General features: G+C 37.9%; 1 protein-coding gene across 4 annotated transcripts in view; it reads right to left on the reverse strand.

Moving 5' to 3' along the window:
* Positions 1 to 26959, reverse strand: part of TRIQK (triple QxxK/R motif containing) — a 60673-nt gene extending 33714 nt beyond the window's left edge. For 2 of the 4 annotated variants that reach the window (XR_001519699.2, XM_015619393.3), the window contains exons 1-3: positions 14214 to 15821; positions 9503 to 9599; positions 8921 to 9001 (exon numbers count right to left, since the gene is read on the reverse strand). Coding sequence is in view for 3 of the 4 variants with exons in the window: in XM_015619393.3 (XP_015474879.1) it covers positions 8921 to 9001; positions 9503 to 9599; positions 14214 to 14249 (214 nt within the window). In the remaining variant the exon portion in view is untranslated. Of the gene's footprint in view, positions 1 to 8920; positions 9002 to 9502; positions 9600 to 14213; positions 15822 to 26865 lie in introns of those variants that run through there. The other 2 variants (XM_033512340.1, XM_033512339.1) reach the window with 2 other exon arrangements.
* Positions 26960 to 27098: the final 139 nt, after the last annotated feature.

Here is a 27098-nt window from a genome sequence, read left to right on the forward strand (position 1 = left end):
TCATAAATGCCACCCAACATCTGCCAGGCAGTTACCATCTTCCCATGACTATCACCTAGGCTGAACCTAAGCAAGTGATTTACTGACAATCTGTGTGACATCCTCTTACCTATGGCACCCTGGATCATCCAAACATCAATGCTTATGAATTGCCCACAGGTATTCAGTTAAAATACCACAGGAAAATTATTTCTAACAAAAAAACCCCCATGCATTCTAAAATTACTGTTACTTAGTTAATAAAAAATCAAATATTGCAACTGAGGATACCAGTTTTGATACAAATCTTATAGCACCAATGCAAATATGCTGATAATGATAAGATATTCACAGAAAATAAATAAACAAAAAACCAGGCTTTTCCACTTTGCCTACCGAACAGGAAGTCAAAATTCTTGAAAATACTGCTGTTTACTCTATGAGTTATTCTGGAATAGTATCAGTAGCTTAACTGAGCAAAATTCCCTCAGCTGGTCCTACAGTGAATAGGGTATCTATGTGACTGAGATAATGACAAGTAAATGACAGATTTCAAGTACAGTATTTCAAAAATTAAGCAACAGATTAGTGACTTGCCTTATATTAGCTATAAATTTATTAACTGTAACCAGAGCACTCAATCAGGGCATATAATTTGCTTTCCCACATTCCACACATTGTAGAGCTCTTTGTTCACTTCACAGGGCTTTTCTGTACTGATTCAACTACTACACAAATGAAATATCTCAAAATAACTTTGAATGTGTGAATACTTTCAATAGTACTTATTTTAATCAGCCTTTACCATCAAGTAAAAGCAAAAGCTAGTCACATGTTTGAGACTTCTGTAACTGTAATTTAAATCAAGCAAATGCCATTTCTTATTTTCATTCTAAAAGTTTGAGCTTAAGACCATTCTGCCCCGTACGTTCTCTTCTTATCCAACACTTTAAGCCTGCAAACAATATGCAGAGCTGAGCAGACAATCCCATAAATAGTTCAAGACCATGAAAAGCCCAATGTAGCCAGTTCCTAACTTTCTTCCAAAATAAGGCATAATACAAGCAAAAGCTTCCACTGAAAAGAAAAATATTTTTAACACAATCCAGTTACAGAAATCCATGACAACATGCAATTAATGGATTGCATGATAGCAATCACCAATGTGATTCATTACATTCAATTCATTACAAAAGCCAGATGACTATTCTGTGATCAAATTTTCTGTGAATGTGGACATCTAACTCATTCTTTTAAGGCCATAAATAGGTGCAATACCCGATGAGCTACATAATGAACATGGTTACATCCTGAAGAACAAAATACAAAAGTCCCTTGACCTCTCAACTTGATCCAAGGTGACTCATGTCTTTCTTCTTAGACCACTGTCCCTGCAATGCTTGTTAGACTCCTTGCTGCCTTCATTCCTGCTAGCCCAGACAGGGGAGGAACAGCAGAGGTTTAACAGACCACCACTTTCCATTGTAGAATAATGGCTAGACAAAACTTAACTGCACCCAAAAAATCTAGAGCTACTTCTCATAGCACCGTAGCTAAAGCAATGCAGTTACAACTATGAATTATGTTCACCTTAAATATCTATCAAGCACATACTGAGAGATGCATCTGTGCTGAGCATTTCATTCTCATGCCTGCTCCATTGCTTTGTTATGATGAAATGAGAGGAAATCCAATTTGTAGTTCACTGCCCCAACTCTCCTTGCATTCTTATTAATGCAATAATACCTACAAATATAAGTACATGCAGGACACGTAGAGAATATGTATATATGAACACTGTACACACCGAAAAAATGATGTCTGAGATTTTTTACAAATGGGTGTCTAAAATTAGATTTACATATTCACACTGAGATGAGAGTACTTTGAAGTCCAGCTTTCACACATGAGCTAAGATTTTCAAAGCCTGGTGAAAGAATTTCTAAAAATGCTAAACTGCACTGCCTCTGAATGTAATACAGACATGCTTATATGTGTCTATAGTGAAAATTTTATGTATTTTGTAAAGGATTATAAGGGTTTTTTTCTCGGTTGACTTTGACTAGAGAAATGAATTCATTGAAGAATTGAATGAAGCTGAAAGTACAAACACAAATAAGTAACATTGCAACAGCCCTGTAGACACTGGATACCTTACAGGAATTGCAAGTTCTTGAAATAACACCATGCTGAAAGCCAGTTCAGCAACTGGAAACATGTCAAATTTCACTCTCATTTACACCTACAAGAAATTCGTAGTAAATCCACTGAGTGAAAAAGTGATATGGTTGATGAGACTAAAATAAGAGCAGACTATGAGCCTCCATCTGTATAAAAGTACTAAACAAGTGTAGTATGAACATATAGTAAAAGTAGTGTAAGCAAACAAGCTCAAAGAAACTTTTACTGTGGAGAAAGGATAGGAGCTAAGGGTTTAGATACACAACCTTTCTCCTTAGCTTCTCTTCAAGGTGTGTGAACACATTCCCACAGTCCTCTGGATCTGCAGCCACCCCTCCCATTCTTGCTCAGACTGAGTCTATGTCTGTCCAACAAATGAAAACTAAATAATATCCGCACAAATCTAAGCACATATCCAGATCTACCATCACCTCTTATGCTCTCAGCCAAGGCAATAAAACACAACTTGCTGCTTTGGACTTAGAAAATATGTGATCACAAAATGCATGTGCTTAAAATCCACCATCAGTCTTCAGAGATCATATTTAAAAACATCCCAATCATCAAAAATGTGGATTAAATTAGTATAGCCAGACTAGGCTTTACTTCACAGTATTTTCCTCAGCTGCTCCCACTTTAGTTTCCAAAAAGTGATTCCATTGGCAGAAAATTAAAATCAAAACAGCACTAACTGACCAAAGGATGTAGTTTATTTTTTGTGACACCAAAATTCAGTCTTCATAAAACCACCCAAAAAAACCACATGATACACATGATATCAGTGGCCTATCACTGTGAAGTATGGAACTCAGATTCCAAAACTTGCCAACAGTCACACATAATAGCAAAAGGAGGGCTTTTTTTTTTTCCTACTTCTCTTTATTACATGCTTAGTAATAGATTTTTATTAGAAAAATTCAAGAGAGCAAATGTAATGTTCCATATGCAAAAAAAAAATAAATGTGCACAACTGCCTATTTATTGGGGTTTTTTTCACTGTAAATAAACAGTAGGAGAAGACTTTCTGAGTAGTCAGTATTTGTTCTTCCTTTCCCACAGTAAATAGGTGACTGACATTAAAATAGGGGAAAAAGAAATATGACTAATTAAAAAAACAGACTGGAGAATTTTTAATCCACTGACATCTGTCCTGATACATTTTTGCTTATGGCAGAGGAGAGCAATCTCAATGATGTAGATGTTGCTTTCTGGTTCTGTGCCCTTTCTTAACAGGCAAAAGATAGAGGAATTGCTTTTTTGTGACAAATGGGCGAAATTTTGAAATTTTCAGTTCCAAATTCAGTCAAATATTCTTTGCTGCCGTCGTTATTTCAGAAATTACATCTAAAATTTTCATGCTGATAACAAGCATTTCCTGATCCAAAATAAAACAACCACATTTCATTTCAAAGTATGCAATGTATTTCAAAGAAAAGTATCAAAATGTAACATTTTCCCTCTTTTTAAGCTGAAAAGGAAGGCTGATAGTTGACAGGTTTTTTTGAGTATGCAATAGCACTACTCAGGACAAGAAAAGTAGAGGCACACTAACTCCATAAAAACACAGAGAAGGTAAACAGTAACAGAAAACATAGAAAAAGTGAGGTGGTGGTATAGAGTAAAGACAACTTCTTTAGCAGTAGGGCAGGTGGAAATGGCAATCTGCCACAAGAAGGGCCTCTCTCTGGAGACAAGAAGGCAACAAGGCCATGCTTCAGCTGGAAGCTAGAGGCAGGAACCCCAGAGATGTTTGTGCTGCCACTAGTCCCCAAGCACTTCTCCATGTCAGGGCTACAGTGACACCACAGTCCTGGTCCTGGGATGAAGCACCTTTCTTCTGGACAAGTCACCAGCTTCCAAACCAAGGAATTTATAAAAGGCCCAGCTTCACCCATCATCCATTAGTTCAGGTGGGCACTGTTCTCTCTACTCCCGTGCTGCCACAGCAGGACTCAGGACTCCTACCCAGTCCCCTTCCCTGCCCTATTGCTCCACATTTGTGATGCCAACAAGCACCACCTCCATCACCAAGTCACCATGCTCACTCTACCAAAGTGAGTAGCTTTGTGCTTTCCAAAACAAAAAGAAAACGTATTTTCATTCATAACTTTTAGTCCTTCCCAGGGGATATGAGGAATCTTATTTGCTCCAAAGAACCCATGGGCTATGCCTATATAAGTTTCAGCTCCTAAAAGATCAAACTGGCAAGCCAGGAGATACAAAGCAGACAATAGGCAGACCTTCGAGTCTACAAATTGAAGGTTGAATGACTGGCAAACAACCTCTCCTCATGAAAAATTATGCTACAGCAACACAATAGTAATGGGAGCCAAAATTATGTCTATTCCTGATTTGCAGACCAGGTTTTAGTTATGCTATAATCCTCTCAGTATGGCTGCTTAGGATCCCACAATCACACAAGTCATGAACACTACCCACAAATCCTGTGGCTTCCATGCCGAGCAAGAGACACACCAGATGAAGAAGGATGGAAAATATACATGTGGAATTGTTCAGGGAACTTAAAGCACACATAACAGTAAACAAAGAAAATATGGTACAAAACCTGTTGCTATTTTCACAGCATTTGTGGAGCAAAGCTGCATAAATGCAGAAGGATGCATACTGCCTCACACCTTTCCTCAGATTCCAGCAAATTAAGCACAGCAGCACAAACAGCAGCAGGGAGAAGGAAATGCTCTGCAGAAGAGCTTCCCTGTTTGCTTCTGCACTACAGGTGTAGTATTTGGGTATGTGAGCGAGAGATGAATAAAGAAGTGTTAAAATGACTTTTCCTCATGTCTCTTCCACAGCCTTGGCTGCTCATGGAGATTTGAACGGGGAGAGATCCCTTGGTGCCATCCTACCTCCTCCATGCACAGCTGAAGCCAGTTTGAAAAGATTGCTGTGGTTGTCCCCTGTCCACTTGGGGATAGGCTTCACAAAGCCATTGCCAGCTTGGTCTGATAACTAAAAGACTGCTTCTGCTCCCCACTGAGAAGGCACTGCCACTGTCAGATATTGGAGCACTAGCTTAAGTGGCACTACAGAAAAATTTTGGCAGGTGGCAGGAGAGATGGCTGAGAGCCAGCTGACAGAGAAGAGCAGTATCAATCTCTGTGCTGGGGGAATCCTCTGAAAATGCTACTCAAGCAAACAGCAACCGCTAGCGGCACAGAAGCAAACAAGACATGAGTGATCCTGTTCTCACGGAGAAGAGAAAAAGGCAAACGGCTGAACTGAAGTAATCAACATGAACTTGAACCATGGCACAGGGCAAACATGTGGCACGCCGTATGGAAACTCCGAACAAAACAGAAAGCTTGGAACAAAACGAAATTAAAAATCTGCTTCTATTTCAAATGACTCCACTAAACATCTAACTGAATATTGTGTTGGAAGTTGATATGACTTTGTGACATGTTGTTCCTTGAAGGCTGCCATTTTCCATCAAAAAAAAGGTATGAAAAACGTTTCAATCTGGTTACCTTCTATCCAGCAAGACTAGAAAACATTAAGTTGTAAGCTAAAAAATAACATCACACCATTAGTCAGCAGGAGATAGCTGTTCAGCCAGCATCTATCATAATGTTTTCAACAATCCATAGATACCAAATGCCTGGAAAAGAAGGCCGGCAGTCACTCCAAGCATAGATTTTGAGCTTTAAATGCATTTGATAAATCTATTCTTTTAAAGACAGGCCCTGTGCAGTCTCACTTTGTTTACTGTCTCTGGATATAGTCTACCTCAGAAAGGGTAACCAAATGTCCATCTCCAAAACAAATAAGCCCGGAGCATTAGGGCATTCTGTGTTCTGAAGGATCATCTGTTCAACAGCTTCACACTAAAACATCCCTGCAAAAGTACCTAAGCTGTCAAATCTAAGTCTTAATGCATAACTGTGTTTAAAAAAAATTATTCTGTATAATTTCTAGGAAGTACCTGAATGAAATCAGGCCAAGAAGAATCAAGAGGAATGAAAATGAAGAATCTAGAAATTAAACTAAATAATAATGAAATAATAATAAAATGAAATGAAATGAAGAAGCTAGAGCATCTCTCCTACGAGGAAAGACAGAGATCAGAGACTGTTTACCTAGGAGAAAAAGAGTAGGCTCAAGGAGGACTTCATCAGCGTATATAAATAATTGAGGGGAGGGTGCAAAGAGGACAGCGCCAGGCTCTTTTCAGTGGTGTCCTGTCACAGGACTAGAAGCAATGGGCACACACAAAAACACATACCAACAAAACCTTCTACTTTGAGGACAGTCAAACACAGGAAGGGAGGTTGTGGAGTTCCTATCCTTAGGGATATTTAAAAGCCATCTGAACTGTTCTGGGCAACCAGTTCTACGTGGCCCTGTTTGAGCAGGACAGATGGATGATATGATCTCCACTGGTAATTCTTAAACATCCTGTGATAAATGGATGAATTATTACCAGTTATGCAAAACTATGTAAGAAAAAAAACCCCACCACTTTTATATTCATTAGGGCAATACTGGAAGATATTTGTCTATAATACACCTATTTGTCCTATAATACACCTAAAGGCACAATAAGACTAGAGTGCTCACTCCACCAAGCTCAGCTACCAGGCCTAAAGATAACCCAAAATGGTTACACACAAAACTCAAACACATCTGCAAAATTTAAGTTTAAAGTCATATCCATAAATTTTCAAAGTCCTCCTCTTACATTCATTAAGTTCAGAGAACTAATTTCCATTGGCAAACTCTATACCACTATCACTGAATGACCAGGAATTCAAACAACCATCATCAGAGCAACAGGCAGAGCACAGTCTATTTGAATTCTCTGTCCTCTAAGTAGTATTACAGTCACAGAAACACCTCTTAGGCTATGTAGTTTATTTGCCTGCTAGCATGAGATTCTTCCCTACAATAATTTTTAACACCTGCCTTCACCTTTCACATCAAAGAAAATCAGCTTATTATGAACCCCTTCCATATTCTCAGTACCCAATGGATGCCGCTGCTGCAGTGTGCAACAGGGAAGGTGCCAAATTGTTCAGAAAACACACCAGGGCAAAACCGCCAAGCCAATAACATAACAGCACCTCTGAGTGCTGGACTCCAGTACCAATACTCCTAGCACCTTGCTATATAGCACAGTGTCCTCCCCCCTGCTCAAGGCACAGCTCATCAGTCCTGGCATCTCACAGCTTTGAGAAGTCCAGCTGTGGACTGTCCACGCAGAAGTCATGTGCAAGAAACAGCACAAGCTGTGAAAGAGTGGGAGGTAATTGTTTGAGCCTCCTACTTAAATAAAGCTTTACACCTGCCCTCTCCAGGGACCCTACTGATCACCACACTTTCACCCTGCAGAGGAGGATTTCAAAAAACAACTCCAACCATAGTCGCCTGAAAGTGTTCACAAAAAACCAAAATAAGCAACCCTAAGGCTGGTGGTTGAAAAACAAGTGACCATGATGAAAAACAAGTGGAGAAAATGCCAAAAAGCTGATACAATCATCCTCTATCCAAGCACTCGGTTGCATACAATGAGTTGTCCCAAAAACAAGCTGCAGGGCTCTCATTTCTCACCAAACACATTTGGGTGAAATATTTATGGTGTCATCTTCTACTGGACAACAGTTTCCTTGCAAGGTTATCTACACAAAACCTAAAAAACCCAAAAGCAGAGAGCTCATATTTTAAAAAATATTTCTATTGTATCTGTTTCTCATCCATAAAGGCACTCACAAGCTTTCAGCAATGTTTCTCATAGAATGAGCCTAGAAAATCTGCCACACAAAGTGCCCAAGACTAGGAAACATAGACCACTCCATACCTATCTAAAATAAATAAAATACAAAATAATCCCTTACTAACAACTTGATGAGAAGTTGAAAAGACCACTAAAACAGTTATATTAAAATAATCAGACAGCACTAAAAAATTAAGACATGATAAAAATTAGACTGCTCACATAACCCTAAGTCTTTCACCTTGAGAATGCACACTGTAAACAACCTTTTTTCCCCAGACACTTGTTTTCTGCATATTTAAACAGATGTGTGTGCACTTAGCAACTGTAAAACAAAGTCATTTACTTAAATAGCTGAGTACAGATTAAGGTACTTTGTTTTATATATAAACTTTCGAAAGACTGTGACTCATATTATATAACATACAGAGACAGAATCCTCATATATGCATTTCAAAAATAACTCACCTCTGCATTTAAGCAAAGAAAGAGGGATTTGTGTTTGCTATGTAAGTATCTATGTGAAGGTACACGTGTGCATGTACGTACTTCACATATATGTTACCTACACATGTACTAGGTAAGGATAGAAAAAGTCCTAAGGAAAAAAATTAACACATTTAAAATATCCATTAGTGTGAGAATAAATGCAGTTATACAATGCAAAGGTCTGTAACATTCAGTGTATCAAAAATCATGATGAATGAGGAAAGTATCTTGTTAGATACTTATAAGAAAAAGAAATTAGAGACAAACAGGAAAAGCAGGACAGTTCTAACAGTTCAGAAACAATGTGAAGCCACTTCACTGCAGGATTTCACTAGTGCTTCTAAACACACAGCCCATACTTTATCTAAAGTCACACAAAATACTTCTCTTCATAAAGTAGAATGAATTACCCAACAGCATATACAAATGGAAGTTTTTCAAGAGAAATGCTATGTTTTGTTACACTAGCAGGCCTTGCTGGAAAAAAAAAAAGTTTTGTTTTTTTTTTTAAGCACACAGACTTTTCTTTCAAACTCTTACCTATTTGTTTCCTGTACTGGTCAACAGGAGTCCTTGATGTGGAGGCATCTTTTCTACCCATTGTTTTCAATCCAAAAATCACTGTCAGAATCAGAAAAAACAACAAAAAACAAACAAAAAACAAAACCCACAATATTATTCCTAAATAAATTACTAACAAAATCAATTGCTTATAAAATCAGAAAAATGGTAACAAGCAACATTTACATGATTATACACAAAGCGATAAGTCTTCCCACAGTACAATGAGACACTGGAGTTAATCATCACTATTCTGAAGACTATTAGATACATTCTAAACATACCTTTTTCTCCATTGCATGGGTTATTAACATTACAGAATGCCTGTTAGTTTGAATGAAAATAAAGAAAAAAGAAAGGATTTAAACTGATTGCACTGTAATTCACCATTTGGTACCACTGAATTACATTCCTATATAATTTATTTCTTTAATAAACCAGGGAATCAATGTACTATTGTGAGCTGCTTCCAGCACTGAAAATACATTTACACCACACACAGGAGCCGAAGGCAGTACTAGGCTGCGTGCATCCACAGGTAAAATTGCTCAGGAAACCCACCTGCAGACACAACCCTCCAGCCTCCTTGAGAAAAGAGAGGAGCAGATACCACAGCAGCCCCACACTCTCCTATCTTCCAGCCATGGGCTCTAGATACCTGTGAATGAAAAGGAAATAAAGAACAAAAACTAAGCCTGTATGCATTTTACACCTCTCAGGCATGGTATTGATAGTTTACATCACCTTCATTGCTTTAAGCAACAACCATCTTGGCTCTTGAATGGGATTCTCAACTTGCACAGTCATGTTGCACACCACCTCACAAGGAGCTGACACTAGAATTGCACAATATACTGTATAATCATCCATACAAAGATGTTCTTTCTGGTATATTGGTGGTTCCACAACATTCATGTAACTGAACAAGCATCATCTGAACAGTGCTCTAGCAAATTCCTGATGTATCTTTTAACAAGCAAAACCTTATGGTCTCATATTCATCCCTCACAGGGCTGCCACTCAAGTGGCAGATTCTACAAACATGCTCATTTCACCTCTTTTTCCCTGGTTAAGAAACAACTGGCTGTTACAGTCATGCTTATTGCTCAAAACACTGGGATTGAACCATTTTGGCTGGGCTGAAGACATTACTCAACACAGTGATGATAAGCCCCACCATCTGGCTGCCTCTACAACACAAGAGTCCCAACATCAACACCCACACTCATGAGAGGACTGAAGTTTCAAGAAGTGTCAGATTTACTGCTGAAGCACAGGAGACACACAGCAGCCAACCCCTGCCTTTTCCCAACTGGCCCTGGCAAGCACCATGCCAAGGGCAAACTGGCTGAAACATCCTGGGTAGCCACAAACCACGTACAGATTGTGCACATATGGCTGTGGAGTATCTGCAAGAGTTATACTTTTCTGTAAGGCATAACCAGCTGTGCTACAGCAAGATGAGCGCCCCTGGTCACTGCCAAGGCACGCTTTCTGGGAAGTGCAGCCTTGGAAGGCACTGAGATGCCAAATCACGACCCAAAAAACATGCCATGGCACTTCTGAACACTACTGTGAGCATCCCAAATTTAGAGCATTCACCATTATTTTCTCCATAGCTTCAAACATGATTTAAAATATAGCTGCAGAAATGATGGCCGCTAGTTATTTGTACATTTTAAAACCACAAAGTTTATTATTTTATATTTATCTATTCTATAGGAATTACTGGCATTTAATATCAAGTGACAAATCCAGGCTCCTTAATTTCATTTGTGGGACACATGACATAACTCAGATGTTCCGAAGCCAGCAACCTGTTTTAAAATGTATTCAGGAATAACAGAAAGGTAGAGAAGAATGCCACTAATAATCTGAACTGAAAATTCAATTATAAAATTATATTCCATACATTACTGTGGCTGAATTCAGAGAATACTCCCTGTTTTACGTAAAACACCTTAGCAATGAACTGTAACTCACCAAGATGCTTTTCTTTTTCCCTCTGTTATGGTTCACAGAAATTCTCTAGACTGAGTTATATTTCATAACATTCACATCATAATAATTAGAGTGGAAACAATAAAAGTACTATTTGAACTTCCAGCTAACTGAGGAGGTAACAGATACATTTTTACACTGCAAAACTAGTTCTTGTTTTTTTTATGTCACTGTTAAGAGACTGTTTTGATTTGCCTTTTGCAATTTCCATAGTCTATTAATGGTTTATAACAAAACATCAGCTGTGAAAGATGTTTGCAGTTTTAGCAATGCCAATAAAACAGAAGAAGAAAACACAGGCAAAAATTATTTCCTGACTTAAAATAAGCCACAAAGATACTCGTGTTTGCCTGCATGGCTCAGTGCCACTGCCTCTCGCATCTAGAACCTCGAGTCCCCTTGTTCTTCAAAGGGATGGAGTAATCATCATTCATTTCCACTGCTTTGATGGCTACATAGCAAATGCCTGAGAAACCCACGGAGACATTGGCACACAGAGCCCAGTGTCTAATAAGACAGCTATTTGCATAGAAGATCAGCCACAATTTAGAATGCATTGTGATAGATGTGGAAAGGGAATAGCAGATCTATATTAGCATGTATGAAACTGAGATTGTTTTCACAATTTAATTCCTTGTGGACTACAGCTCATCACCTTCTCTTGTAAAGAATCCCACATTCCCCAAGGAGGCAACTTGCCATGAGCTAGACTTAAACTAAAATATGGATTAATAAGAGGCAATATTTATTATTTATGAACCTTGTTGTAGGAATGGTTTTCAATGCAACTTTCTAACCATTTCTCAATAAAGAAAAAAGTCTGAAACATTTGTGAATTACGAAACTAATTCTCCCCATTTAAAATAGGAGTGGTCATCCTACAATAAATGGTCATCCTTACAGTAAAATAAATTTACACTCAGGTCTCTGACCCTTTTGCTGCTTTTGACATCAGCAAATGGAGGATCTGGCTTCTCCTGCATTTCTTTGCCAACCAAAGGGACAGGAAGCACACCCTGCTGCATGCATCCCAAGCAGCCTTCAAGTCCCTGAAGTTTTAAAGACTACATAACCATTAAAAAAAACATGTAAAGGAGCTTGTCCCTGCTCCTTTTACTGGCTACTGGAAATACCTGAAAAATAATTTCAGATAACATGAAAGCAATGTGAGCCCTCCTCAACTTTCAAGCTTTTATAAAAGGTGGTTTTACAAAAGTTTTTACAAAAGATGGTTTTACAAAAAAAACAAAGTGAGGCCCCAACTAATGATTTTTATTTCTGCTTCAGAGATAGTACAAGATTAAGAGATGTCTTTGCTTTTGTGGAACCCTTTACTATTTTTTCACCCCCTTTGGCTTGCCCTCTAGTAATTCACCTTTGAAAGTTACACAGTCAGAAAAATATATGACTTTTTCTCTTCTTTTAGTCTTAAGCAGTGGCTGATAATAATTAAAACACATAAAAAATTGCTTATTATCACATGTAACTGCCAATAGTATTCCGTGAAATTAAAACCAGTCCTAAATGTCCATTTCAAGTCTGGTTACACTTTAAATCCCAATTCACTGTTTTTCATGTATACATAGCATTTTCACCACCAATTAAAAAAAAAAAAAAAGAAACTGAAGCAATTACTTTAATGAACTAGAAACTTGCTATGAATTACTTTAGAAATACTAATAAAAAATAAGAACAGGATCTATATATACAGAGATTGCACTTTGTACATTATTGGTAAAATACAAATGATTAATAACAGTGACAAGCCTTAAAATGTAAATTAGTGAACTCAAAAGCCATGCATATTTGCATGTGTACAAACTTTACTAGCAGTGATATTTGATAGCATGTCTGCACTTTCCAACAGTAGATTGCCTAAATATTAACAATGGGCACATTAAAGAAATAATCAGTGAAATGACTGGTTTTATAGCAGAACTATAGTTAGTCAGCTGAGAGAAAAGCAAGTAAAACTTCAGGATGGAAAAGAACCACTACCCAATGTCTCTGGTAACTGCATATATGCAGAGGTTCCTCATCTTTAATTGCAAATAGGTATCTACCTTAAACGTAACTCCTTTTTTGTTTGTTTTGTTGGATTTAATGCAAATTGATCATCAAAAACTACTCAGTTTATGAGTTCAAACATGATTCAAATATGCTATGAAACTTACTGATATCACTGGAGGAACTGGTCTTCTCCCAGTTAACTCCACAGCTGATAGTTAATGGATATTTAAATAATTACAAGTTACAAGACAGGAAAAGTAGGCTTTTACCCACCTTAGGTAAAATTCAAGGAGCACATCAGAACATCTGCAAACAAAGTTATGCCAAAGAACTGGGAGCACTACATGTAAAGTGGAAAACCATGTGCATGCAGGTATTTTGGAAACTGCTGTTGCTGGTTATTACAATTGGCTTTTTTTTGTTGTTGTACTGCTGAAGTACAGTAACTAAGTTCTGTCTACATGGCAGTGGAAGCAGCCCGCAGCCAAAATTGCTAAAATAACGTAGATTAATTATTTAATCATACTGTAGTCAAAAAGAATTTAAAAATCTTTACTACTATTACTATCTTAAAAAAAACCTTCTACAAACAAAATACATTCATATTCTTTTGGTAAGCCTTACAGTAGTCTTCCATTCCTCTGGAAATTCTCTCTCAAAGAATGAGACTATTATTTCAAAGGAAAGAGTCCCCTGCCCATGGTGATTCTTGCAGAATCTATCTCTGCTTTATCTGGGGATTTATTTATTTTTCTGTTAATAAAAGGAATGTAATACTTCTTAATTTAACCTTGAACGCAGCAGAGGTGATTTAAATTTAATTAAATTTAGGAAAATTAATCAAAAACACAGGATCCATAACTCCAGTCAGAATAGATATTAAAGTAATTTCAACTTTATACACAAGGACAACAAACACTGTATGATATCCCAGGATTCAAATTATACAGTAACTAGAACTTTTACTCAGACATGTATCAGGCTATTTCATAGCTTCATGTAAGCACTAGGAACAAAACACACTGTTACTTCCAATTAGTACCCTCTGCACTCTATAGAAAGGAGCTGCTCTGTTGTATTTTAGCTATACAAACTGCATGAAATTAGCTCTGTGTTTATTTACCAAAGTAATAAACAGGTAATAGTTCATAGGAATCTTGAGCATATTCTCATGAATGTTTCAAAATCCTAAAGCAATATATTCTGAAAACCTAATTTCATAAACAACCCAGATTAGTTCCACTAAATTTCAGGAACGTACCTGAGACACATGTGCCATGCAGGAGGCCAGCTCCATTTCCTTTGCAATTGATGAAGAAAGAAATGTAATGGTTAGGAATCCAAATCACCTCTGGCAATCTTGCTTTCTTGTTAAGTTCCTAAACCTCCACAGAGTGCCTAAAATTTGGTGCGATTATTTACACCAATACTTGCATTTTCTCCTCTTATGAAGAGTCTACATAATTTTGCTAAATATAAAATGTTTTTAAACATATGAAGAGTTGAAAAGATTATCCTTAAATGTACTCACAGCTAGGAAAAGAGTGAAAATTTCAAAGGTGGCAAAAGTTGAATAAGATTATTTAAAAGGTGTTGGAATTGACCCAGCTGAAGTAGAAGAGAAGCCTGACCCAATGCAGTGGGAAAACTTTTAAATTGAATGATGTATAAGCTCACCCCTGGGATTCCCCTAACTATTCTATGCAAATTGTTACTAGAAGGTTCCCTGTTCTTCTTGTTACTATTGGCTACTTTTTGCCACAGTGACTGTAATATTCCTAATTCTCTTTCCCTATTGGACCCTTCCCCCAGACCCCACCTTAACGCCTCCCTGTTCTCCAATATATAAGTAACTGTGCTTGTTCCTTGACCCTGTTTTTTCCAGTCCATCTCCTGGTGGAGTGCATGGCATCCTGTTTGTTATTTTTGCCTTATTAAAGCTCTGTTCCCAGATAACTGGATCAGACTTGTCTCTCTCGACAAAGTTGCCAATAGCTGACAAACCTGACAACAGTAGCAGCTGGTCTCACTATCTGGGTCGGAACTGGACTGTTACAAAAAGAACTGATACTATTTATGTAAAACTGCTTTCTTAAGCAAAAATAGGCTATTAAAAATGTTAAAAGGTCCCTTCCATTCCCAGAAGAGTAGTTTGTCTCTTCTTCTACAGAATGAAAAATGCAGTAGGCCAAAACACACTTACAAAAACACTATTTACACAGAAGAGATCTATTTAGCAATTGGTGCTATTCTTGTGATTAAAAAATATGAAATTTTGCAGAAGAATATTCCTAACTGTAGTGATTCTATGGACCTTACATTTAATTTTCATTACTAGGTTGTTATGCCTTCATAACAAGATTCCCTACTTACTTCAGAGATGAGTATAGCTACATAGCACGTATGAAACATATACTCAATTTAATATGAAGACAGATCTTAAAATTCCAAATGTTCAAACAGGAACTTTTTCCCCGTTTTTATGAATCTATGGTGGCACTGATATGTCGAGAAAATATCCTTTAAGAAGTTCATGAAGGAATAAAGCATACAAGTGGCTCATTTCTGCCTTGCCAGACAGTTCAAAATGTAGTACTTCACAGAGGGAGGAGTAATGTCTGCTAAAGGGAAAATTACATAGTAAATGATACCACATGCAGTATTCCAGAGTAACATTCTTCAAAATAATACAATCTGTTATTCAGAATCTGAAACATTTTTTGGGGGAGTGGGAAGGACATGGGATTATGGCAGAAATCAGAACTAAAATGGGAGTTCTCCTTGTCTGTTCTCTTGAAGGAGAACAGACATCTCATTGCCCCAAGGCAGGAGACCCACCAAAGATGGATATAACTGTAGACAACTCTGTGGCCTGAGGTTTAGGGAGGACTTCACCACCACCACCACCACAGAAAGCAGAGTGAAACATAGCTCAGACATCTCATTGCCCCAAGGCAGGAGACCCACCAAAGATGGATATAACTGTAGACACCTCTGTGGCCTGAGGTTTAGGGAGGACTTCACCACCACCACCACCACAGAAAGCAGAGTGAAACATAGCTCTCTCTCAAAAGTTCATCAAGTCAAGACCAATAATGAGAAACAATTATTTTCTGTCTCAGTAACTGACCCATCAGCAGAAGACACTTTTGCAGTTCAGTTAAATCCTAGCAATTTTACTCCCTCTTTGATCCCCACCATATACCCCCTTCAGCACTCATTTCCTTTCATAACATGGGGACTAACTTAAATAACAGGTATAAAGTAGAGGCCAAAGACCTTAAGTTTCAAAATCAGCTAAGTCTGCCTAAGCACTTCACTTGAAAAAATTATGAAGTTGCCATTCTTAAATTCAATAAAGTTCCGTATGGTTTTACCAAAGTCTTACTCCAAAATCTCAGGAACTCTGTTTTGCCCTCCTAGGTGTTACAGAAAGAAGAATGACTTCTTTCCTTCCCTTCTTTAAATGAGAAATTAAACCCTCTATTCTCCCCTCGTTAGTTTTTGGGAACTGACAAAATTTCTATTTTTCCTAAATGCTGCTTTTTTTCTTGGGACTGCCACAAGCCATGGCCTTGCTATAAGCCTGAATGCTTTAATTATATATACTTGTTAATTTCTCATTTGTAGATTTTTAAGCTTAGGCTCATTTTTGATGGAAATGAAATTCTGATTTCTTCCTCAAGTGAGAAGAAGTATTTAGGGATTATCCTTCCCTTTAGTATACCCATCTTAAACTACAGCTCTCAACCATCTACAAAGTTTTCAATATTGCAAAATGGGATAATCATGTTTATTGAAAATAAATCTTGTAACTTCTGAAGTTATTCACACACAGAAATTTGAACAAGGAAGCAATTTCATATTTATCATGTTTTTGTTTCTATGGTGCCTTTCTTTTCATTTGCCTTACCTTAAGACTACTAAAACCGTAAGATTTCAGAGCAAATTATTTAAAAACTGAAATAGTTTTTTTGAAGTAATATATCAAAACAAGACAGTTTGAAACTGCTGTAATTTTTCCTTTCTTTTCATGCTCTCACACTGTTTATAAAAAAAACAAACCATGTATGTATGTGAAGCTAAGTTGCAGCTTAATTTTTCTCTATTAATTCTAATATTGATATCCCCCTTCTTTTAATATGTCTATCTTTCAAACAGAAACCCAACTCTCAGCAAATAAAATTATCTTAATAACTGAAAACCGAAAGAGAAAACATCTACAAATATGCCACTCAGGCACAAAGCTGGGAAGCAGACAAATGTGTCCTTCTGCAACATATTTCACTGTAGCATAACACAATGTCCCATCACAGGACTTCCAGTCAGTAATTGCCAAAACTGGTCACTGTATTTATAGCCTAATGATTGCTTCCCTTCTTACCCTGAGCAAGCTTGCAAAAGTTGAAAAGCACTCTACAAATGTCAGCAGCAAATAATACTTCAGTCCACATAAACCTAACCGTAACACTTCAGCAAAACTGAATTATTAGTTCCATTACTAAACCTGGTGCTCAAAAGGACTTAAGGGGTAATCTCTCCACCCAGCATTCAGAACAAATGCACATTTTTTTCCTTTCTCTAAAGCTATTGCAGCTCAGTAAGTAATAAATAGGCTGATCTGTGAATGAAGAAAAACAGTTTTATGCTTTTTTTTTTTTGTTTGTTTCACATGCTGTATTAGGCATTCAGGAAAGCAACTCAGCTTTAAAAAAATCATCTAGTCTAGTCACCAGGCAAAAGAAACATGAAGTATAAGGAGATTTAATTTGGTGGGTGTTTTGTATATATGTTTTCCTTCATTATTCAACAGCTGATTAAAAACAGTAATCACAGAATCAGTCAGGTTGGACGAGACCATAGTGGGTCATCTGTTCCAACATCCCTGATCAAGCAGAGTCTTACCAGAACACATGACACAGGACTTCACCCAGATGCAGATCTTCCCCATAAAGATCAGAACATAAAGCTGGCATGCATTTCATCAACCTTAACACAATATATCTTTTTTTGTACTTTCTTTAAAATTGAGATGAAATCCAGTAGATAACCAGTAGCTAACTTAGTGTTAACATAAAATATAAAGTTCAGCCCTACAATACTAATAATGAGCTTAATAGTCAGCTTAGTAAACACAGACCCACAGATGTTAACAGCAGCCTTTTCAAAACCAAGTCCTATTTGGTTTTGAAGGATTAGGCCATAACTGGGTGAAAAGTTTAATATAGCGTAAATAACATCAGCTCAGTAGTTTACAAAGTAGTTCAAAACAATAGGCCAAGCACACTCTCTGCAGATTTTATCTAAATTGCTCAAGACTTGGCTCTCCTGAAAACTACCTAGAGATCCCATTAAAGGCAATGATTTTTAAGATAAAGAATAAAGTAATAGCTTACACGATACCATCTCTTTGGGAGCTTTATGCTGTATTTGGGAAAAAAGGGGAGCATAAGATCATTAATACCTATCTACAATCTGAACCTTGAACAAAGATTGAATTAAATGAATAGATCAAAATCAGGCTAAAACCTTTATATGCACCAAATGAAAAAATAAGCTTTGATAACCATCAGAAAATCTGGTAAACTGTTTCCCTGTCTCATTTTAAGGCAGAAAAAATTGTGGAGGGCAGCTGGGAAGAAAGGCAGAAAAATGAAAAATCATCAACCAACAAAAAAGTATCAGTTGAAACAGAACATCCTATGAGCAGATTAAGATTTTGGATGAAACCATTTGTGCAAATGCCTGTTTGGGCTCTTTTCATGGCTCTTCCCACTAATGGGAACAGAGTGGGAAGAGACTGCATCCCCATCTCTTCCCTCCGTTCCTGAATAGCATGCAGGTGTGTGTCATAAAGAAGAGATTTTGCTTCAGGGTTCATTGTCCAGAAGAATGCCAAAAGAAAGAATAACACTGAGACATGTTAAACAAAAGTATCCTTTTGTTTTGAATCATTCAGTATGAGTAAAATTCTATTTACCATAAAAATACTAGTAAAATACAAAATGGAACACATTTTGATGTGTGTCTGCTTTAGGAGATGGCACTTTTTTTAAGATCCTGGATTCTGATGTGATAAAGGTTGGCCTTTTCTGGCCTAAAAGATACCTCTGATGAGAGATTCCTGTACCACAAACCAGTTACAAACAGCATAGTTATAAGACTGCTAAAAGACATAATCTGAAAAGCAGTTTGTAAGCATTTCTTAAAGAACCTAGCCTGAGATAAAATGGTAGATGACTCCATTTGCTCATATTTCCTGAGTGCATCTCTCTAAACACTAGGGGTGTCCTGGGGTAGCAAACCAGGACAAGGGGTCTGCACATTCCCTTGGCTAGAGGCAAAGCAGAATATTTCTGCCATCAAGTTAAAACTTAGGAGAAGGCGATTGCACTGCTTGAAATCTAGCCTTGTAGATGACATACAACAACAAAAAAACCTTCTAGAGCATACAGTAAAATGAGTTCAGATTGGTTTTCTTAAGAACACACCACTATCACAAGAAACTGCAGGTCTGTTCTCTTCCTGCTACAATTGCCCAGTCTGGCCACTACTGTACCAACAGCAGTACAGCTCTATAACTAAGTTGAGAAGTTTAAGGAGAACTGGGTCAACTCTGAAAATGAAGCTATGTTTCCTCCTCTTTTACCTTTTAGCAGACTTTATCCCATGCACTCAGCTTTACAGCTGTCCTAGTTGTTGCCACACTGATCTATAAATTTATTTTAATAACAAATAACAGTATAATACAACAGAAACACCCTCCCAGCTCTTCACTATTTCCAGCAATGACAACGCATAAATGGGAAGGCTCAAAAGCAGAAAAGAGAGGAGAGTTTGGTCAGACAATCATCACCATCAGCTCCACACATTATTCCTTCCCCTTCTAGGTCCCCTTCAAGGTAGAGTACATATTCTGTAGTGTCCTTCTATGGTCAGGATACAGAATTGAACTAAGCCTATACAATATACATTACTTGTGTGCAATAAATGACAGAATACAAATGCTTTGAATTCTTTAGTCTGCATATATGGCTATGTTTTAGTACGGCATCCACATTTACATCATAATTTCCACGGGTCTATATAAACATGCATGAAGATAAACAGGCACTCCTACCATGCAGAACTGGAAGAATTCACCCGGAAGCTTTGCTCTGTAAATTATTTCAGATATATTTTAATGAAGCCATAAAAGATATTAGCAAGTGTGCTGGGAACTTTTGTTTTAAATTACTATGATCTGTTACTCTAACAGAAGTTATTAGTATTATTTAACCCACTGGTGTACTTAAAATGAAAATAGTTTCAAGTCTTTTTCAATAGGTTTTGTCTCCATAATATTTTTTTCCAGAATAGCCTTCCTTGTTTAGCCTGTTAGTCTCTAGCTTTGCATGCACAAAAAGATACCAAAATAGCCCAAGCTTTCAAATTATCCTATCTTTCAGAATAAAGAGTAAGCATCAATCAAAAATCGCTTTATTAACCTTTTCATTCCAAATTACAGAAAGATTCATTCATAAATTAAATAGCATGTCAAAAAATTCCAAGGAAATCAACATCCATCCTTGCTTTTACCATTTAATGATCTCAAAATTTAAAAAAAACCAACAACCTAGTAAACTATTAGTTGCTGCAATTCTTAGCAGTTCCATTAAAATAATACTCAAGTTTGTTGAAAAAACATGTTCTTGAAAGCTTTCCATGCTGCATATGTATACAACAAAACAGAAACAAAGCTTTTCATGTCCTCTGCAAAGGGAATAAATGGCAAATTAAGACAGATTCAGCATAGCCTTGCCTAGGACACTAAGCAGCACATACGCAGGAGGGCCTCTGCAGCAACCAGGTGGGAGGGAGAGCTAACAGAGTTGGCTGAGGTAAGGCAGGTGTGTGGTCAGAAACACCACGGCAAGCGTGAACCCAATCTCAAACTCACCTCTCAAGGGCAATTCTACTAACAGAACTAAGTCTGTGTCTTTCAGGACCTTCATCATGCTTTCAAATTTTTCAGGACATGTTTTCCAGAGAAGTAAAACTAAATGTAACATTTCAGCACTGGTCTTATTATTCAAATCATGCTTCTACCTCTCCTCTCCTAGGCAGCACCAACCCTTCTTGACACTGCCCTGCACTTGAATCCCCTTTGTCTACACAAACCTCTAAGTCTTCGCTCAGCCACAAGCTTACAAGATATATATATAAGATATTACAAGATAAAAGTTTTCCATTCTGCACACACATCTAGCATTCCTTGTTCCTCGCACATGCACACAAACTATATTCTAATATACTCATGTTACCATGGTCTCAGCCATGCTTTAAGCTTTATCCTTTCTTCATCAATCCAGCAATCACTGAACTATTCATCCTTTGCCACTACTATTTGTATGCTTACAGTTTACACACAGATAACTGACCAAAACGACAAGCACATTACACCTGATGCAAATGCTGGGGGAAGTCCCCACAAGCTCTCAACCATTGCCAGTGGCCTCCCAGCTATTACTTCTGAGTGTTGGCAACTCACCAGCTCTTTATCCATTTTATTGTTACTGTACAGTTTTAATTTTAAAATTAATTTTAGTTGAGAAACAGTAAATCAAGAACCTAATCAAATATAAATGTTAGCTATATAAAGACTCTGCTTTCAGTTTGACAGCCAAGACACAAAAACAAAACAAGTAATCCACCGCTTCAGGTTAACAGTTTCCTTTTGGCAAGAGCATAAATAATACAAAACTGGTCTAGCAGTAAAGTAAGTGATGCAATCTTAATTGGAGGCAGTGTAACCAGCTCCTCACAAAATGACAGCAACACACCGCCTACTAAACAATTTCTATAGCATACATATTACATGAAAGAAGGATCTATGGTTTTTAATATAAGCTTTAAGGTATGATCATTTTCAAAACTGACCAAAGTCAGTTTAAGCAGAGATGGTGATATAGTAAAGCCAAGCTTGGACAGTCCTCCACACTGACTTGGTGCAGGGTGAAAATAAGGTAATTTAAAGAAAACCAAACTTTTAACATGATCAACTTAAAACTACAAAGGAGTCTCATCAAGCAGCTCTGGGTGTCTGAGAGGCTTTAAAATGTTGCTGACCCAGGTGCTTAATCTCCTTCCACAGTTTAGGAGGCTGTAAGAAAGGAAAACAAAAGGGGTTATATTCTGTGCCCAAGACCCAGGATCTGATTCCCAGCCTCCACATCAGCACATGGCACCCTAAAAGAAATGTGAGTTCAGGTGAGGGAAGTGAACTGAGGTGCATGTACTGCCAGCTCCTCTATACACAGACTGCAGTCTGAGGGGTGGGGAGAAGCAACCAGCTGGCACCATCTTAAACTACAGCATTTAAAGCTTCCAGAGTACATCTGTCAGAGCCATTTGTGAATAAATTTCAGCATAAGAGTTTGTAGAATTGAGAACTTCGTATGTAAAGATTACAATGAAAACACAATAGATAAAAGCACAAAAAGCTACAAAGGCTGATTGATAATTTAAATGTGAGAGGGAATTATCATGGGTAAACTTAACCTTTTCTTCATTTACACCACACAGCACAGCCAGTGAGAAAACAATTAAGACTTCAAAATCTACTACATTTTCAACCCAATCTGTTTCCCCAATATAAAAACCAGTTCATTAAATAAAAGGTTATTATTTTATTCCACTATTTATTTTATTTCAGTAGAAATACATGAGGATTAATTTAGCTTTCCAGCTAGAGGCAACCAACTAAAGACAATGCAACCCCACTTTTAATTTGTCTCACCCAAGACTAGAAATAACAGCATTAATAAGCGACAACATACTTGTGTAAAAAATGGTGTGCTTCAGCTTGTCCTCTGGACTTAACTTTCCAACTATCATTCCCAACACTAACTTACTGCCAGCATTTGCTCTTTCCCTCTCTCACACTTGTCCTTTCTGCTGTGACTTCTCCACCATAAGTTCCTGCTGTCAGAACAGTCTTTCCTTATTTATTCATTTTACCAGCTCAACATCCAGCCCTGGATTTCTACTGCACCCTTCCTTTCCTATCTCCAATTCTTCTTCACAAGTCCTTCTGGGTTTATATTGGCTAATTTGTCAGCCTTTCTTCCCAATTCTGCCTCTTTTTTGATTTTAAATCATAGTGAGTGAAGGATGGTGACAAGAACAATCACAACACATGAATGAACAATATTTTGATGATGCATGAGTTATATTTAAAACTGCAAAAAATCTCGCAACAGAATAAACTGTATTGTGCAAAGCTCCACTGTATCACTGCAGTGTATGTTTAGAAAGGCAGAATCAAACTCAAAAAATCACTAATGCTGATTTTTAGCCCTGTGGCTAAAAAAACACAAAACAAATGAGAAACAAAGGAATTAGCGCAGTCCATGTCAGGAATGCCTCAAGTATTTACTCAACTCACTGATTAAAGGGGTATCTGTGCACAGCTAGTGATATAAAAGCACCTGGGATTCCATGACATTTTCCCATGACCTTCAAACATAATTCTAAAGAATAAAAATGTATCAGGAACCATAGGCTGTTGCAGATAATTCTGTGATATTAAAGCTGCATTAATGCAAGTCCTATTTGAAAATACAGGCAAGAATTCATTATTCTTCCACAGCCATAACAGTGACCATCAATGCTTGTCATTACATGAAAGAACAGCTCCTTTCTCTACAGCAAACACCACAGTTTTTCTGGAACTATTTTTCCTTCTTGTTTTCTTTTCAAAAGGAAAAAAAATAAATTGTTACCCACTTATTTTGTGTGCCAAAAAATACTTCAAGAACAAACCTGATTATTAAACAGCTATGACAGACTGTTTCTTCATCTCCTCTACCAGACATACCATGAGGTTTATGTTGCACATAATACTGCAATGATGTATCATCAGGACTGTTAACTAAAAGCAGTTTCACTGTGCATGTGATTGATAAACTATGGAACTATTAAAACATTAAAAATGTTAATCTTTGTAATAATCTCCTGAAATTTTTTTATATTAATTTAAACCATGGATCATTTTAATATTTAATCATTGCAGACTTCACTTCGAATGAGGATAGCCATTCACTGAAAACCACTTCATTTTTTATTTTGAAAAATGATCAGCTAGTATTTATTCTGTAAATCTCTTCACATTTTTTTCCTTATGTAAAGCAAACCTGCAAGCAAATGAAAAAATCCACAAGAGCAGAAACATTTAAGGCAGAATTTGGGTCAGAAAACATTGACTTTCACACTCCTGTTTCCCAGGAGTAACTGCATTACAACAGTAGTATTGTATGAGAGTCAGAGTACTGGGGGAAGACTCATACTGCAAATAGAAATCACTAGCTTCTTTGTCCACACCTTACACTCATCTATGTTCCACTCTCTTTACATATCTCATAACGTGTAAACATAATAATTCATTATTTCTTCACAACAGAGTGACTCAGCTCCCCACAATATTAAACCAGTTTAGGTTTTTCAATGGGTGACCCCATTTTTTAACATTAGCCCACTCCTATCTTCTCCTATAATTTACAGCTTGCCTTGCTTAATGCAAAACTTAGATTAATATGGAAATAGTCCAAAGGAAAAAAATCCAACTTCCTAGTTTTGACAAAAATCTCACATGAACTCTAATCCTAACTGCAATTAACAGTAACTAGTCTTGCTGGTATCAATTAATTTTGAAAGATATTTAAAATTATCTAACCAAAACTAATTCATGGTCTAGAGAAACAAATTTCACAGAAAAATGCAAGGACAGTATCTTCATTGCGCTGCAAAAATATAATCCAAAGAGAACAACACTTGTCTTGTTTTCTACATAGGGTTTACTAAAACTGGTTGTTTTCTGGAGCTACTTCTATAAAGTACACTGAGCTTCAGATGCCTTTTAGACTGGGCTGCAGGAATTTGGCTGAAATGTTTGAATTAAGTAAATTCTAAAGATACTCTGGGCAGTACCACAGGTTAATATATTAACTTACAAGACTAGATTTCATCCTGTATTTCTAACCAATAGCGACGTAGATTTTCAAACTGGCACACAAACTGGCTTCCTTACCTGAAGAAGCTGCAGAGTCTAACAGCAAGAACTATGAAATCCAGAATAAGCAAAAGTGAGTGTAGCATCTTTCAGTGCATATAAACTTAGTCTGCATTCAGTCCAAATTCATAGAAAAAAACCACAACCAACCAACCAAAAAACAATACTGAAGGTACTGCTTTTACTCACGATTTTATGAAGAAAGTATGTATCTCCTTGCATATTACCTTTCTCTAAAGTATATTCTTAAGAAAAGACATATGGAAAAGTCCTAGTCACTCAATGTGATCAGAAATAAACTCTGGAACTCAGTGGCCTGTATCCAAAATGGAAGGCATAGTTCTATTTATATGACTTTATAAAAGCCTTATATATGTCTTTGTACAAAACTCAATGTAAGACTTAAAGCTAAATACATAAGGAATTCTAGCACTGTTAACCAGCATCTCTGCTTTAGTAATCGGATTTGAAGTAATCTTTCAAAACTTAGATGTCTGAAGAGTTCCCACGTTTGCATTGAAAAAGTATTTTCTGTATTGTTTTTGCAGATACAAAATACTACTTTAAACACAATAAGTCAGTTGTAGAACACTGTGGTAATCTCTTCTTGGCTACATAAATCAAACTCACAGAATTCCCAAGATTGTTGATGGACCTCTTGAGGTCATCTATTTGTGCTCATCTACTCCTGCTCAACCAGGTTTATCTAGAAAACTATACATAAATTATATCTGAAGTAGACTTATATTTTTCCAACTTCCACAATAACAGAAAGAAGTCCGAGAGGGTAAATTGTATTAATGCATGATGAAAGACAATCATGCCAACAAAAAAGCTGGCCCAATTTTTCTTTAGGCGGGCAGACAAGCTATTTTCTGAACAATGGTTTGTCCCCAGCCCGCCTTGTATCAAAGAGTGAAGAGATTCAGTCAAGGATGACATGCCAAACAGCAATACGTAAGAAACAGTTCAATTTCCCCTGGATTTATAAAATTTGTGTCTCTCCCAAACATCACTTTATGCAGTTTTCCCCTACAGAAGTTACAGAAGTTATCAGTAGCAAAGGCTGCATTAGAACTCAACGTATCTTTAATAGCAGGTACCCTCCCAATCTCATTAGGAATGAGCCTGGGCCCCAACAGGAACAAACTCAAAATCTATGGCAATTGAATTACTAAGTGTGAAGGTGTGTGCTGTTTATACAGCCCAATTACACCATAAGCTCTTTCAGAGGAGGTTTCTAAAACTACTATGATCTGTCCTTGTAACTGTGGGCTGATGGAGGGTGGAGCAGCTTGAGAGCCGCATGAACAGCGTGGCAGAGAATCTCCTGCCAACAGTTCAGAGTTAAAAGTTTTTGCAGCTCACACATTCTCAAATATTTCTGTGCAGGATTTTCTGAGAACAGGCATGACCAGAGCACTCTGCAGAGAACACAAAGAAGTTCAATGTACCCGGAACACATCACGCCTGCAAGGCAAACACAGGCAGCTCAGCACTCTGGGTTGGGTCAGATTTACTGCACACCCAGGGCCGGCCGAACACATCCAGCAGCGCTGCATGCGGGGGTCAGCACACACACAGCACCGGATTGTCCAGCTCCAGACACCCTAACACCTCACCACCAGACAGTTCCACACACACACACCCAACCACACCGCACGGGCCGCCAGCATGTGAGCAGTCGTGCTCACGAAGGAAAACCGTGAGCTATTCTCCCCTGGAGGCACCGCACGCTTCGGCCAGTTCGGCCCCGCTGGCGTGCACGGGCCAGGCCTCGAACATGGCCCCACCGAGGAGACCTTGGTGAGGGGCTTGTTTCCCTACAGTTTGGCTGCCTAGGGCTGCCTACTGAAAATCGTACTTCTCCGAGCACCGAAAAGCAGCCCTGGCAGCCGAGAGGTCCCGGTACGGTGAAACGGAACACCAACTGTGACCGCAAGACAAGGCAGCCCGGCAGCTATTCCCGCCCACGCCCAAAATGGCGGCAGCACCGCCGACCCCCTCCCACCCCAGCCCCTCCAGCCCGCGCTCCGGGGGCGGAGCTTCCCGGATTGACAGCGCGCTCCGGCCAATCGCGGGGCCGCGCGCTTCCCG

Source organism: Parus major, chromosome 2 (assembly GCF_001522545.3).
Source record: "Parus major isolate Abel chromosome 2, Parus_major1.1, whole genome shotgun sequence".
NCBI classification, from domain to species: domain Eukaryota; kingdom Metazoa; phylum Chordata; class Aves; order Passeriformes; family Paridae; genus Parus; species Parus major.